The sequence below is a fragment of the Crinia signifera genome, chromosome 7, assembly GCF_055691185.1.
Source record: "Crinia signifera chromosome 7, ASM5569118v1, whole genome shotgun sequence".
In the NCBI taxonomy this organism is placed as follows: domain Eukaryota; kingdom Metazoa; phylum Chordata; class Amphibia; order Anura; family Myobatrachidae; genus Crinia; species Crinia signifera.
In genome coordinates, this window is record NC_139223.1 from 99,174,996 (window position 1) to 99,191,169 (window position 16,174).

The window sequence follows — 16,174 nt, forward strand, 5'->3', positions numbered from 1 at the left end:
CAACTACAAAATCTGTGCCCTAGGAAGGTGTGTGGTCACACAATAGTACCTCCAATTCAAATTATGCCACAAAGTAGCAAAATCATATTTACATTGCACCTCATGTAGTGCCCTTGATTCATATTACACCACACAGTAGTGACCCGTATCCACGTTATGACACACAGTAGTGCCCATTATTCAAGTACCGCTACACATTAGTATTCCTTATATATTTATGTCACACAGCAGTGTCACTTACACATAAAGCCCATAGTAATAGTGTCCCTAAGGCTGCCTAAACACTTTACTCAATCATTCTGTGTGCATGATATTGTTTGACCAGGATTGTTCTGGATTTAAAGGGAAATTGGGTGACCGATTAGATTGTTCATAAATTGTGCTGTGTGTGGGCACTGTTACACAAAATGTCCACAGTATTTGCCCTTCATACACATATATGTCTGTTCCTATAGCAGCTTCCTCTCCTCTTCACTTCATCGGCGGTGACGGCATGACATCACATATACGTGCCAGAAAAGGAAGACGCTGGGACAGGCTTTTCTGTTAGAATTACTGTGCAGGCCTATGGTGGATGTGGAACTAACACACACACATGTTAACCTTGGCTGTAACTGACAACCTAGTGTACTACTGCTCAGAGTAACACTACTATAGAACCTCTTGTACAGCAGCTGCTATTAGCAATGTAACTAGGAACGTGTTATAATGATACTGAGTGTAACACCTGGCCTAATGCTGCAGAGAATACAGCTGTGAGTGGGTACAATTGCCCTCCAGGTGAGAGGACCTTTGCTGTGGCTTTCCAGTGGCGTAACTACAGATCGTGCAGGGGATGCAACTGCTATGTGGCCTGGAGGGCACAGCAGGCATTCCCCTAAACCCTCTTGAAGTTTTTCCCTTTTTCATTCTTTTTTTCAAACTGTGCCCCCCTACCCGTCAGCAGCTGGAGCAGCCCCCCCACCTGACCTTAACACATGCTGCCAGCATCTCTACTCATGGAAGCAGGAGGACCAGTGGTGGCACTGGAGGGCTGGCATCAGCACATGCGTGAGGAGGAGCAGGAGCTCTGGCAGCTTTGCCTATGTACAGAGGAGCAGGAGTCCCAGCCTAGCAGCCTATTCACGAGAGAGTAGGCCAAGTAGTGGCCAATGTACGCAGGAGATTTTTTTTCTTCCTCCCATACACATCCTCCCTCTTCCCTGTGTTCCCTTTATCCTTCTCCTTTCTTTTTTCTCCCTCATGTGCTCACCTTCCCTCTCTCCCCCATGTGCCCTCACTCCTCTCTTTTTTTCCCTCCATCTCTCCCCTGTGCTCCCTCTCCCTCTTCCTCCTCTTTTTCTCCACTCCCCCATACTTCCCTTCTCGTGTGCTCCCTTGCTCTTTCTCCTCTCCTTTTCTTTCTCCCGTGCTTGCTCTCCCTCGTTTTCTTCACTTTTTATCGCTTCTGTGTTCTCTCTCTCTTCCCTGTGCTCCTTCACTTTATCCTCTCTTTTCTACATACTCCATATCTCTTTCCCTAGACTTCCCCCTATCTTTTTTACCAATCCCTTCCCCCTTCACCCCCTCTCTCTACTTGGCACTGTCTCCCTCTTTCTTTCTTTCTTTCTTTCTTTCTTTCTCTCTCTCTCTCTCTACCGGATACCTTTTTTCACTCAGTGGGCGGAATTGCCTAAACAAAAAATGCGGTAAATGCCCTGTTCTCTGGGATTTTACCGCATTTTGGGATGCTCTAAAGATCCCCCTCTGGGTTACCGCGATGGGGGCATCGTCAGCAAAAGCTGGCGATGCCCCATAAAAGCCTATTGGCTTCTACCGTGACCCATCGCCACCCCAAAAGGACCCCTGCCTTCCTGCACGGACCCCCATGTGTCCAGGCAGCACAGTGCTGTCCTGCCCGGACCTGTGACCTCATCCTCCCTGCACTGTAATCCTCTTCCGGGAGTTGAGGGAAGGGGGAGCTGCCGGGGAGCCACTTCACATCGCCGGCTCAACGCAAAGGACAGCTCTTAATGTAAGAGCTGTCCTTTGCAATAATTATTGTATTTTTTATAGGAGGGGGGAAAGGGGAGGGGGAAGGTCTAGCACTGACTTCATGTTTAGTAATGAAGAAAAAGATGACTCTTTGTTGGGGCACTACTTTACTATAAAACTATTATTTATTGATATGCATTAAAATTGATAGCTTTAGGACTCTCCCATCCACATGAAAGACAGCCACATGTACGTGGCTGCCAATATCTATAATTATTGGAATACAAGACAATTGATGATATGCTCTCGAAAAATGTGCAAAACACATGTGAGGATAATAATATGTCAATTATCTATATATACATCTAAGGATATAGAGGTATATAAATAAGTGGGTACTTGTTTCCTAGAACGGCGCCCACGATTCTGAACTTAGGCATCGCAAGGAAAAAAATTGCGTCGGTCGCATCGCATGCAGCCAAAAAATCGCATGCGATGCGACCGACGCGATTACCGCGATTTTACATAAGGAACAATGTTAAGTGGCCCAATTGACCCGATTTCACATAGGGAATAATGTTAAATGGCCCACAGACCCCAAATACCCACCCTGAACTGTGCAATGGCCACCAAAATTGTTAACGCCACCCCACGATCAACGTCAACCCGAAGCGTGGCGAGCGGCGGCGGTACGCGTCCTCCGACCTTTTCATACCCCCACTATCCACGTCGGCGTGGAGTTGAGAATAGAAAGTGTGGCGAGCGCAGCGAGGCGAGCCCCGCGAGGGGACGCGGAACACGCTCCCTAAGCGTGGCGAGTGGACATGGAATACTTAACATGTATTCCGCGTCCGCTCGCCACGATTCGGGCTCGTATTCCGCATACGCTCGCCACACTTTCTATTCTCAACTCCACGCCGACGTGGATAGTGGGGGTATGAAAAGGTCGGAGGACGCGTACCGCCGCCGCTCGCCACGCTTCGGGTTGACGTTGATCGTGGGGTGGCGTTAACAATTGGGGGGGCCATTTCACACTTCAGGGTGGCTATTTGGGGTCTGTGGGCCATTTAACATTGTTCCCTATGTAAAATCGGGTCAATTGGGCCATTTAACATTGTTCCCTATGTAAAATCGGTAATCGATTTTTTTGGCCGCATGCGATGCGACCGACGCGATTTACATTTTACCATGCATTTCTATATAAAGTCGCGGCCATCGCATCGGTCGCATCGCATGCCATTATAATGGAATGCGATGTACATGCAATGCCCGCGATGGGCGCCGTTCTAGGAAACAAGTACCAATAAGTGTATCAACCTCGGTCACAAATGTTCTCAATTCAGGGATTTTTATCCCATGAGGCATTTATTTAGATCGGCTGATATTTATTGTGAGTGACAAAAAAGCATATATACAGTGAAATGTGATTATTAAAATTTACAATCAACATAAAGGTAAATTCTTTTTCGGCGAAAATATTTTGTTTCGTGTCGCTGTCACAGAGAGGTTACCACAGCATTAACCTGTGGTCTCCTAGTAACCATGGATACAGGGCCGGTGCAAGGCATCTAGGCGCCCTAGGCGATACCGCCCGCCCCCCCCCCCCCTCTAAAGGCAGATTATCCTAAAATTAAAATAGAAAAATCCTGAATATTACTGCTGCCAGCCTGCCATGCACACACACTGGCACTGGCAGCTCGGACTGTGTGGAGTGTGTGTGTCACACTCACTGACTACCTTGATGGACGGGCGGGCGGCGGTGGCTCCTCCACCCGCGGGAGATTCACAAGGATGTCCAGCGCACCGGGTGGGGGGCAGCCCGGCAGTGGAGGGGATTGACGCTGACTGACTGGCCTGGCCGTCTGACTGGCCGGCGGGGGCAGGGGCGGCCGCCGCCGCCCGCCGCCGCAGTTTCACGCTGGCTGCTGTGAAGGCAGGCGCAGGCCTAATGACCAGGTGACACTGGGGTCTGTCAGTGGCTGCGGCTGACATCAAGGTACGGGCTCCAGCAGGGGGGACGGGGGGGGGGCGCAAATAACTCACCTAATAGCTGCTTGCTGTTGTCCACGGTCTCCTGCAGTCTTGATCGCTGACGCAGCAGGCAGCTTCTAGTTCTTCCTCCAGGCTCTCCTCACTCCTCTGCGGTAGCGTGCTTCCTGCTGGCTGCTGCTGCTGGCCGACTGCAGCTCACTACCGCCCCCCAGTGGCCGGCACCCTAGGCAAATGCCTAAACTTGCCTAGTGGTGGCGCCGGCCCTGCATGGATATATTTTTTTAGATTTAGATGCTCATATATAGTTTAGCAAAATGAATTGTGTAGGTTTATAGGATATAAGAGGCAAGCGAAATCAGAAAAAGTTGCTTTCCTGTGTCTCTAGTCCGTCCTGCTGTCCAGCCATGTGTCATCAAGAACAGTGAACGGTCCGGATGAGGGGATGATCTCATAGGGACACTATAGATGAAAGCAAATAGAAGAAAGATTACTGGGATCTGCTGTTGTGATCCTGGCTTCCAGCGTCCCCCCTGATGGTATTTAACCAGCGCAAGAGATCAAGCCGGAGACAGGCACAATGAGAGTCCCTGAATGGAGATGGCTGAGAGAATTTTTATTCAGATCACTTGTTTAGTTACCACAGTCAATTAACAATATTCATGTATATTACTTTCCCTATAACCGATGCTGGTATGGGGTTCTGGAATATCTATACACCCCACAGTCACCTGTTAAGTATTGCCTGCACAATTACAGGACAAGTGGATAGACAGGGCGATGGTAATATGCTAACCTTCACCCTACAATCATCTATTAAATACTGCCTGCACAATTACAAGGCAAAAGATAGACAAGGCTACAATAGTTTACATAGCTTCATCAATCCTCTGGTTATCCTACAAGCATCATTACATCCTCTCTGTGACAGTCCTACACGCTCTGGACGCACGTTTTGCCTAAGGGCTTGTTCACCTGTGTCTAGTGTGGTGCATATATTGTCTATTTATACCAATAGCACTAATTTAGGAGATGCATAACTTCCGGTATCATGGGGGACTTCCCCTCTGCATAATCGATGTTAATACGTCCATACTCCGTCAATCATACTTGTCAGTCAATCATTGCCGCCCCTACTACTTCCATAATATGTTGCAGCATCTTTCTCCAAGGAGATAGTGACGTCTTACGTCTCCTCCCTTTGTGAGGCTTGGAGACCTCCTTCTGCCTAATATATGCTAATAGGTCTATCATGTGTCTGACCAATGGGGGCTAAGTACGCTCTATTCATTGTGTATTTAGTTTGACTGGCATCCTTCTCCATGGAGATACTGACGTCATTAGTACACTTCCGTCCTGCTACCGAGCAGCACTATCTACGTATAACGCTTCTTTCATAGCGGATTCTATTAACAGGTCTCTAATTCCCACTCAGTGGCACCCCATATTAGAGTATCTTCTATCTTTTGGGTTTCACCGATCGGAATTCTATGAAACTCCTCCTCTGTTGCATAGCGGGAAGCATCCTTCTCCATGGAGACTGACACCCCACCTCTTGAATATATCCCCAGTAACTAATGACGCTTTGTGTCTGACCTCCTAACATAATAGGTTTGGACCCCATGTTCATATCTCATCATATGGTTTCCATCGGTCAGGATTCTGGGAGATTTCTCTTACTATCTTATAGCAGGTAACATCCTGACATTAAATTTCCATCTAACCTCTGTCTCTTGTGCATGTTACAGATGAGACTGATGAGTGGTGACGTTTTGCATCTTTGTTTTCTTTTTATGGGCAATCATGTCTCTCTCTTGTTACTGTTTTAATAGAATGAATACTCCTATATTTTGGACTTGAATAGTCTCTCTCTCCACATGGGATTAAGATTATTTTATATACACCATTATAGTTTTGATTGATTTTTGATGAATTGAGTTTATCCCCCCCATTTCTTCGTTACCTATCAGTTTAAGGGCAAATTTACAATTAAAGTGTTTATTGCCCATGTTTCTTTGTTTATTATTATTGTTGTTGTTTTACATGAAATCTCATTTTTTACCTTTTCTTATGTTGAATAAGTATGGTTGAAATCCATTTTAAGTCAATGAAATATCTGTATACGTCCCTACAGTATATGAAATATATTGTTTAATTGTAAAATAACCTAATCTCGGTAGGTACGAAATATCTGTGAATGTGAAAATATGCTGGAAGGCATGGAATCGCTTCTCGGCCTTTTGGCTAAGATCAAGTGCAGTATCTGTTCTTATCAGTGGGTCTGGATCGGACCCTGGCAGAAAATAGAGAAAGGTTGGACCAAGCATCTTGCTACTGAGCTGAGGAATCTTGAGGGCCTCATTTTCTGGGCGGATGCAGGGTCTGGCTGAGTATCGATGCCCTGCTGGGGAGGGAATACCATTCTCTCCACTGGTAGGGAGGGGAGAAGCGTCAGGCCTAGTAGATGGGGCTCTTGTTCGAGGGGTCTATAGCCTCTGAGGGAGAGTCACTCAAAAAGCCCGGTCTAGTATCCACTCCCAGGAGGACGGGAAAAGCGGGGATCGAGTAGATTGCTCTCTGGTCTAGGGGGCTGGTACCTCCAGTCAGAGAGACAGTGAAAAGCCCAGCCTAGTACTCAATCCCTGGGAGAGGTGAAACACTCGGAATGAGTAGGTGTTTTCTTCTTCAGTTGGTCTACTGGCCACTGCGGGGGAGACTCATCGAAAAGCCCGGTGGAGTATCCATTCCCATGCTGGGGCCGGAAAGGGCCTGCTGGTGAGGCGGAGAAACACTTGGTCGGACGCTGACTGGCTGGCTGCCTGGAGTCCGAGGCTGCACTGTGCCCCCGGGGAAACTCGGGGGTGCCGAACATGCACGGGTAACCCCCATATCACCATGCACTAGTAAGCACTAGCACTGCGCACTTCCCTTTAGGCTAGCGCTTCAGGTCCTTACCTCGTCCTTTTGGATGGGGTAGGACAATTTTTCACACCCCCACCCTGGGGTCCTATTTATTATTTATTTCTCTTCTTCTCACGGTCGTTCACTTTTCACATTTTCTGTTTTCTGTAGTTTTTCACTTGTTTTTTTGGGTTGTGTGGTTGACCCTTATGGGCCTACAATTCCCCAAGGGCAACCCCGAGCCGCAAGGCGGAGGGAAGCCTAATGCGGGTCTCTCCAAACCTTCGGGTGCGGAGGACCCCCCGTCCTAACCCTTCCTGGGGTTGAGGAGAGAGGGTCTCTCTGAGCTCCGGCAAAGAGGACCCACCGATCCCTTTTTTCCCCTCTTCGGCCTTATGGCTGAGAGGGTTTAGGGGAAAAACGGGGCCCTCCTCCTTTGGAAGAGGGTCCATTCGATCGTATGACCCCTATGCACGTGTTTAGGCACAGCACTGGTGGTGGGAGCACACCTCGGGCTCCCTGAGTTTCTTCAAACTCACTATGGGGAGAAAGGAATCCGCTATGAAAGAAGCGGTATACATAGATAGTGCTGCTCGGTACCAGGACGGAAGTGTACTAATGACGTCAGTATCTCCATAGAGAAGGACGCCAATCAAACTAAATACACAACGAATAGAGCGTACTTAGCCCCCATTGGTCAGACACATGACAGACCTATTAGCATAGTTTAGGCAGAAGGAGGTCTCCCACCAAGCCTCACAAAGACGTCACTATTTCCTTGGAGAAAGACGCCGCACGGTATTACGGAAGTAGTAGGGGTGGCAATGATTCACTGACAAGTGTGATTGACAGAGTATGGATGTATTAACATCGATTATGCAGAGGGGAAGTCCCCCTAGGTAATGGAAGTTATGCATCTCCTAAATTCTGATTAAACCATCTGTGCTGAAGCCTGGATATCACTAAAACCTGCACTGTTGGTGTTCCTTGAGGACCGTGGTTGGGAAAGCCTGATCTATAGTGTCCCTATGAGATCATCCTCTCATCTGGACCGTTCACTGTCCTAGATAGCACACGGCCGGACAGTAGGAACGACTAGAGACACAGTAAAGCAACTTTTTCTGTTTTCGCTTGCCTCTCATATCCTATAAACCTACACAATTAATTTTGCTAAACTATATATAAGCATATAAATCTAAAAAAAGATATCCATGGTTACTAGGAGACCACAGTTTAATGCTGTGGTAACCTCTCTGTGACAGCAACATGAAACTAAATATTTTCGCCGAAAAAGGATTTACCTTTATCTTGATTGTAAATTTTAATATCACATTTCACTGTATATATGCTTTTTTCTCACTCACAATAAATATCAGCCGATCTAAATAAATGCCTCATGGGATAAAAATCCCTGAATTGAGAACATTTGTGACCGAGGTTGATACACTTACAGTATTTATATACCTCTATATATCCTTAGATGTATATATAGACAATTGACATATTATTATCCTCACATGTGTGTTGCACATTTTTTGAGAGCACATCATCAATTGTCTTGTATTCCAATAATTATAGATATTGGCAGCCACGTACATGCGGCTGTCTTTCATGTGGATGGGACAGTCCTAAAGCTATCAATTTTAATGCATATCAATAAAAAATAGTTTTATAGTAAAGTACTGCCCAAACAAAGAGAGTCATCTTTTTCTTCTTTTTCCATACTTATTGTATACAGTATTATTGCATATGCGATAACTATGTCTGCGGCAGCAAAGAGCGGCGGACTTGAGAGAATTCCGCCCCCTGTCTCTTCCCATTTCTCTCCCTGACACTCTCAATCTTTTTTGATCCCCTTTTTATTTTTCTTTCCCTGACATTTTCTTTCACACATGCTCGAGTCACACCCCTGCCTTTCTTTCTCTTGCAACTTCCCCTCTCCCTCTTCCATCCCTCTCTCCCCCCACCCATGTCTCTATACTCTTTTTTTTCTCTCTCCTGTGCTCCTTCCTCGCTCTCACTCCTCTATCTCTCTTTCTCTATTTTTCCATGAAGCACGCTCTCTCCTGACCACCCCTCTCTCCCACACTTCTCTCTTTTTGTCTCTCTCTGATACCATCTTTGTCGTTCACTCTTTCTTCTTCCCTCTAAGCAGCATTATAGTGACAATAATCAAGGGGCCCTTTCAGGATTTTACTATGGGACCCACAAAGTTCTAGTTACGCCCCTGATAGTGGACCTTGTAAAACGCTGCTGGGATTAACACTGTATTAAAAACATGAATGAAAAAGATCAAGGATCAAGTAAATTGTTTAGCAATTCATTATACAAATGTATTATTCAGTATAGTAATATTCACTGACCAGTGATCAAATAAAACAGATCAGAAACCAAACAGAAAATAAAATAACTGGGGGCGTGGCTTCGGCCGACAAGTGAGTGGACGACTGGACGTGCTCTCCTGTTGCTCCCCACTCCAAATATCCTGTAAACCCATCCTGTGCACTCATACCTTTCCAGACTACCTGTGTTGGTGGGGGAAGTCTCCTGGCCCATCCTGGTTGTTTCCGGTCTCGGCTCTGGGCACCCGCTGAGAGGATATGCAGGTTGATGCTGTTGCGGGCGTCCTTGCTCTTGAGGTGAGCCGGCGCCATCTTGTTGCTGCGGCTCTCTCGCGTGGGAGCTGAGCTCCGGAGCTCCAGACAGCCGCACTCCTGACATCCTGCCTGGACCTCTCTGTCGGCACCTTCCTGGGCTGCCTCTCCGCCCGCCGACAGCTCCCTGAAGGGTCCACCGCATTGTGACGCCCGGTCTGTGGTGGACGGCTGGGTCCTCCGTGCTCTCTGCTGCCGGGCGCAATCTTTGATCGTTCCTTCCCCCTGTGACTTCAACTGTGGTTGTCCGGCGGCTGCGGCGGTGAGCGCTGGTGGCACTGCTAGGAATCACCTCACCCATCCGGTGTCCTGTGGGGAGATTGAGGACCAGAGTGGAGGGATTCTGCCCCACTTTTCAGATACACCGCAGCCTTCCATTGCTGGGACGGGGTGAAGGCTGCGGCCATCTTTGATCTGAGGGATACTGCAGTATCAGGTGCCATTATTTTACCCCTGCTTGTATAAGCTTGGATCTGCCTGCCCCTTCTTTACAATTCAAGATTACTGCATTCACAGTCTTCTACGGTGCCTGTTGCATTGGCCTGGTAGTATACTGTTGCTTATTTATAGTTGAAGCTTGGAGGTGTGCTAGCAACCACCAAGTAAGCTGCACTTCTCTGGAGGACTATACTGCTGATACCATTGGTATGGCTGATCCTATACAAAGGCTCATTAAGGCTATTGAGGAGTCCACCCACAGAATTATTAATAAAATTGATAATGTGACCCCCGTGCCTATATGCTCTGTGCCCAGGCATTGCACATTGACAGAGTCCCAGACTTTCTTCATTGCAGAATGTCAGGCGGAGAGGTCTTCTGTAACTCCGGATGTTAACTTGGTAGCTAGCTTCTTTTGTCTCTCTGGATATTGACCTTGATGGAGTGTCGTCTACTCCAGTCCTCTATTAGGAGACTCTCGGATTGCTTTATTCTCCAGGACTCTTCCCTGTTGGTCTCCAGAACCTATATATAACTCCTAGGTTCCACGGCTTGTGTCTGGACTTTATGCTCCAATATTTCTGCTTGTCATCTGAATATGCTCAGTATCTTGATGGAACAAATGCTGAACACTCTCCTGTTCTTCCTCATGTGCGATGGGCCATTACTGGCTTTCTTTCTATGTCCTTCAATGAAGCTGAATATTGGCCTGATTAACAGAAGTTAACTGTACTTAGCACTGCTATCGCTAAGAACCTGGCCGGCCTGATATCCATATCCTGATGTAGCCTCTTATTATACTGTATATCACTACATTATGTGCCCTAAATTTGTAACTTTAGATGGGGTAGTTCAGCTTTGATTAGGGCCATTAACCTATTGCGTGTTGTACAGTATATTCCTAATTTCTTTATCCTGGTGGTGTATTGTCCTGTGCTACTAACTTTGGGCTACTTTAAACTCCTGACACTGAGCAGGTTCTATTATTTAACTATCCTATTGTATAAAGTTTTTTCAGGTTTATACTATTTGGTTGGAGAACAGCTTGACCTTTAAATTCTCATGTTGGTGGGAAGGTCATGCTTGTCATAGCCAAAAGTGTTAAATATTCTCCCCTGTCAATTCATATGTCTTTTTCTCCTGTGTTTAACATCCTTCAGCTAGGGTGGGGAGGAAAATAGAAGTTACACGGCCCTGTTTCCCAGTGGGACAGCACATTTTGGAGGAGTAGCGTCTGCCTGCCCTCCCTGGCTGGGCCGCGGCCGTGCTCTAATTAAAGATGGCTGTGGACGGCCTCGGCTGTGCCCAAAGTAAAAATGGCCACGGGAGGGCTGGTGCGCATGCACAGGCGCACACAGCTCCACCTGCGGTGCTTTGCTTGCCCAAAGTCGGAATCAGGTGGGGGCTCCAGGGGTCAGTATGCCCGAGCCCCCCTTCTCTGAAAGCTCCCCCCCAGCAGAGGCATCCGGTCTCCAGCGTCAGTCACAGCTGCCATTAATTGTTTTTTCTACAAAATTGTATTATAGGTAACAAAAATGAGATCGATACTGCAAGACTATCACAGGGACGATAGATAGGCCAGGTTCTACAGGACTGAATTATGGTGAACACTGTTGGCTTGGTAATACATAACCAGACTATGGAAACAATGGGCTTTTTTCTACTGGGATGGATCATGGGGAATTCCATTGGATGCTATTGTACAAAACTAGATTATGAGGAACACATAAAGGTCTGGTTATACAGGACCAGATTATGAGTATTATAGATGGACCTGGTCCTAAAGTAGTGAGTTCCACAGTACTATATTCAAGGGAACATAAATGGGACCAGTTCAACAGGACTGGCTAATGATAAACACAGATGTGTCTGCTTCTACAGAATTGGAATTTGGGTAACACAAATGGAATGGAACTGATTATACAGGACTGAAAAACGGGGTCATGGATTACCCTATTTCTGGGTTTCTCAAACTCGATTGCACTTGGGACACAGGCTGTTATCTGCATGGGAGAAAGCCGGTTCAGCCCGCTGTCAGTGCGGGCTGAGCTGGGTGTAGAGCAGAGAGCCAGCCCTGGATCGGTAAGTATGTTGGTGTAAAAGTGAGGTGTGTGTATGTAATAAAGTTATACTTCTCTGTGTTTTCTTTTAACATTCTTTTTACAGGTGGACTACAAGTCCCAGCAGGCCCATTAATGCCCCGCATGCTGGGACTTGTGGTTCTCCAAGTCCCAGCCTACGGGGGAGGTCTGCTGGCACTTGTAGTTCTCCTGTATAAAGCAATGTTAGGATTGAAAGATTTAACCATATCAGGCCAGAGTCCACTGGCCAGGGACGCCGGTTTCAGCCCTGGACAGGTGAAGCCTGGGGGGGGAACCCCTTTATTGGGGGGGTCCCCACTCCTCCAGATACCCCATCCAAGGCTGACCAGCCACGGTGCTCATGGTACGGCCGGGGGACCTTATGTAAAGTGACCCCCAGATTTTTTGTCCCCCGTATTTTTGGAACCAGGACCGGTCCAAGAGTCCGGGGCTGGTTTCAGAAATATGGGGGACCCCTACGCTTTTTTTTTTCCCCTGTATTTTTGGAACCAGGTCTGGCTCAATGAGCCCGGGGCTGGTTATGCTCAGGAGGGGGGACCCCACGCAATTTTTTTTTTTTTTTTACAAACACAAAATCGCACATTACCTCAAATTCGCACATTTTCATGCCGAAAATTTGCACATTATCGCACTTTTCTTGCCGGAACACGCACCTCATTAAATATTGTAATCCGCGGCAAAAATGCGATTTTAAAAAAGTGCGGTTATGGGCGAAAAACTGAAGTGCAGAAAACTCTCATTCCCTTAAATGTCACCCTTAGGATCATTTACTGAAAGATCAGAGAAGTGATTATTCTGATGTCAGCAAGATGGAGTTGTGACCCCATACTGAGATGGTCATGACCCACTTTGGGGTCAGGCCCCACAGTTTGAGAACTCTAGATTCTAGAAAACTGGAGAAATTGACCCATTTGTATAGGACTGCATTACACAAATCAACTTGGACTTAAAAAACTTGATCAGAGATAACAACAATAAAAATTGCCCTAAATTAAACAAGTACAGTAAATCAGTTTGTTTGGAATGATGAAGCTTCAACAATAAAAAATGTTTTGCTAATATGACAATAAAGAGAGAAGATGAGATACTTATATGTAAGCAGAATTATTCATACCTATATAACAGGTCATTGGGAAAATGTCTACAGTAAGAAATGTGGGATTTCAGTCCCCTGGGAACAAAGGGGCCACATCTTAATTGCCAGGGACAGTCTTTAACTGGATTTGTCTGTTGAATATTTAACCCTGTGCAGACAACTGGATTCTACTTGTATGTATGAACAGGGTTCAGAGCATTGATTTGCTCACAAATCATCAAGTTCCAGCTTCTTTTATAATTCATTGTACAGGAAAATTTATAATGTCCCTGCACAAAATGATGATTACAAAAAAAATCCTAACCATAACCATCCCAAACATTAAACCTCTGTCACTCTACTGTACACTGAAGTCATCATTACCATGCACATCAAGAAGTGAGAAGTGTATCTATTGAACTATGGGGTTAATTAACTAAACATTGGAGAGAGATACAGGGGATGGAGATAACGTCAATCAGCTCCTAATTGCTATGTTGCATGCTGTGTTTGACAAATTACAGTTAGGGGCTGTTTTTTAACTTTACCTTTCTCCATTTTTTATCTCTCTCCATGGCTTAGTATATAGACCTCTGTAGTTGATGCAGTTCCACCATTACATTTTTAATTACAGTACTATCATCTTTAGTTTTGGGACAAATTCAGCTGTAATGTATAACTCCATCCTGTGTCAATTTTTACTGACTAATCCACAAAGACAGAACAGGCAACACTAACTACCAAGGGTTTAAAAATAAACTTCTAAAAGGCCAATAAATTGTTACATCACTTTACTGTGGGAAGGTTTTCTTTAAGACAGCAATGGAAAACAAATATCTTTAATTATCCCATTATTCAAATGCAGTCAGGAAACCCAAAGGACTTGCAAAAACCCAATGATACACCATACAGTGCTTTATTAACACCTTGAGCTAGTTTCATATACCAGTCTAAGTATCAGAAACCAACCATTAAAAGTATTATAACTCAGGCTGAACAACAACTCCCAGCGTGTGAACAGAGCAAGCCGCGTTTTTTTTTGACTGACATATAGCAATTGTGACACATATATATATATATATATTATATACACACACTCTATTGTAAGATGTAGTATAAAAGGGGAAATGACAAGCTCTCTTTTAGAATAAACATCTACCTAAAATGACACAAACAATGACAGCTGAAGAAAGAGAAAAGTGTTTGGGTAAAATGGGAAACTGCTTCTGTTACAAAATATTGCCCCAAAGTTAAAATCACTAATTTCTATATGTAGCAGACAGGAAACAGGTACAAGACAAAAAAGTATATATGCAATCTACCAGGACCAGCACACTGACCACTCTACATAATAGTGTATGTCTCTTAGTTTAGTCAAGAGTGGATAGCACACCTATCAAAACAATTTACACCAGCAGCCAATTTCATAATTACCTTCCTGGAATAGCACAATGAACTTGGAGGATTTTATGACCTTGCCATGAAGTGTCCATGTGATAGTAGCTGGTGGCTCTGAGGTGACACGGCATTGTAAAACAAGCTTTTCTCCATCGACTAACTTTGCATCTTGCAAAAACTCTGAGAAAACCGGTTGTGTCCCTGCATTCTGAGCAGTCTTGCTATCCACATCCCCATCTACTACCGACAAGCAGTTTTGCCCTATCTTTTCTTCCTTGACTACTTGTGATGCATTCTTTTCCTTAACAACATGTTTAGCATTGTCCTCCACGGAAGATAGCTCTTCCTTGACCACTGGTTTAGAATTTTGTTCCTTGACCGCAGCTTTAGAATTTTCTTCTTTGACTGCTGGTTTGGCATTTTCTACTTTTACTACAGGTTTAGAATTTTCAACCTTGGCTACTGGTTTAGAATTTTCTTCCTTGATCACAGGTTTTAACTTTTCATCCTTTACAATTGATTTAGCTCTTTCTTGACTGACCACTGATTGTACATTTTCTTCCTTAATCACAGATTTAGGCTTTTCATCATTAACTGCTGGTTTTGGCTTTTCTTGACTGATCAGTGATTTTTGCTTTTCTAGATTTAACACTGGCTTTACATTTTCCTCCTTCACTACAGGTCTTGGCAGTTCTTCCTTGGCCTGTGGTTTTAATTTATCCTGCTTGACAAAAGGCTTTGCATTTTCGATGGGCTCTGTGCTGTTAGCATTGCCATTCTCAGTGGGCACTTTCTTCTTGTTTCCCAAAACTGACCTGAAGTCTGGAGTTGCTGGCTTGGCTGCTACCTTTTCTTGGACGGGGTTTTTTGGAATAGAGGCCTTTTTTCCTAAGACTGAACGGAAGTCCACCTGTTGTGTGGTGTTGACTTTACGATCATCATCTGACAAGGCCTTGGGTTTGACCTGTCGTTGAAGGTTAGCTCTGAAGTCCATCTGTTCAGCTGGGATGCCCTTCAGATTCTCTTCTGAAATGCTTCTTTTGCTCACCTTCTTTCCCAAAACTTTACGGAAGTCCAACTGATCTACTTCGTGTTGTCTACGTTTTTTCTTTGTATATTCTTTAACCTTAACTCTCCTCTTGAGTACACCACAAATGTTCTCCTGATCGTCCGCACTCTGCGTGAACCCACCAAGCCTTAGTACATTGTCATGTTCACATCCATCTCTCTCCGTAAAGGCTAGCTGCTCCCTTTGCCTGAGTATCAGCAAGAGGAAAAAGAAAGAGGCACTTAGGGAGGTTTGGCTTTCAAATTAAACAATTTGTGAGTTAGGAAGAAAAGTCATAGGGGAGGGGAGCTTGATCAGAAGGAATACAGTCCTTTGCTTTATTGCATCAGTGATGACTTCAATGGCCTTATAAGGGAAAGACCCAAAAAATATATCCCTGCCTTTGTGCAACTCTCTGGCTGTCTCTAGATGGGTTACATTTGGGGGATTAGGAAGCTCATAGGTCTGGGAAGGAAGAGAATTAGCAGAGTAAAAAATAGCAGCAGCCAGCCTGCCTGAGAACCCGACAGTGTCTTACTCTCCATAACTTCTGCCTGCTGTGTTCTCTTGTAGCATCAGAGACAACTGGCAGTTG

At 45.4% G+C, this 16,174-nt stretch overlaps 1 protein-coding gene and 1 pseudogene across 3 annotated transcripts in view; one reads left to right on the forward strand and one right to left on the reverse strand.

Annotated features, from left to right (window-relative positions):
- Positions 1 to 15,665, reverse strand: part of MYLK (myosin light chain kinase) — a 383,637-nt gene extending 367,972 nt beyond the window's left edge. Inside the window, exon 1 of one of the 3 annotated variants that reach the window (XM_083153527.1) lies at positions 14,568 to 15,665. In XM_083153527.1, coding sequence (XP_083009653.1) covers positions 14,568 to 15,525 — 958 coding nt within the window. In that variant the 5' untranslated portion in view covers positions 15,526 to 15,665. Of the gene's footprint in view, positions 1 to 9,376; positions 9,899 to 14,567 lie in introns of those variants that run through there. The other 2 variants (XM_083153528.1, XM_083153529.1) reach the window with 2 other exon arrangements.
- Positions 6,188 to 6,292, forward strand: LOC146025459 (U2 spliceosomal RNA; annotated as a pseudogene).
- Positions 15,666 to 16,174: the final 509 nt, after the last annotated feature.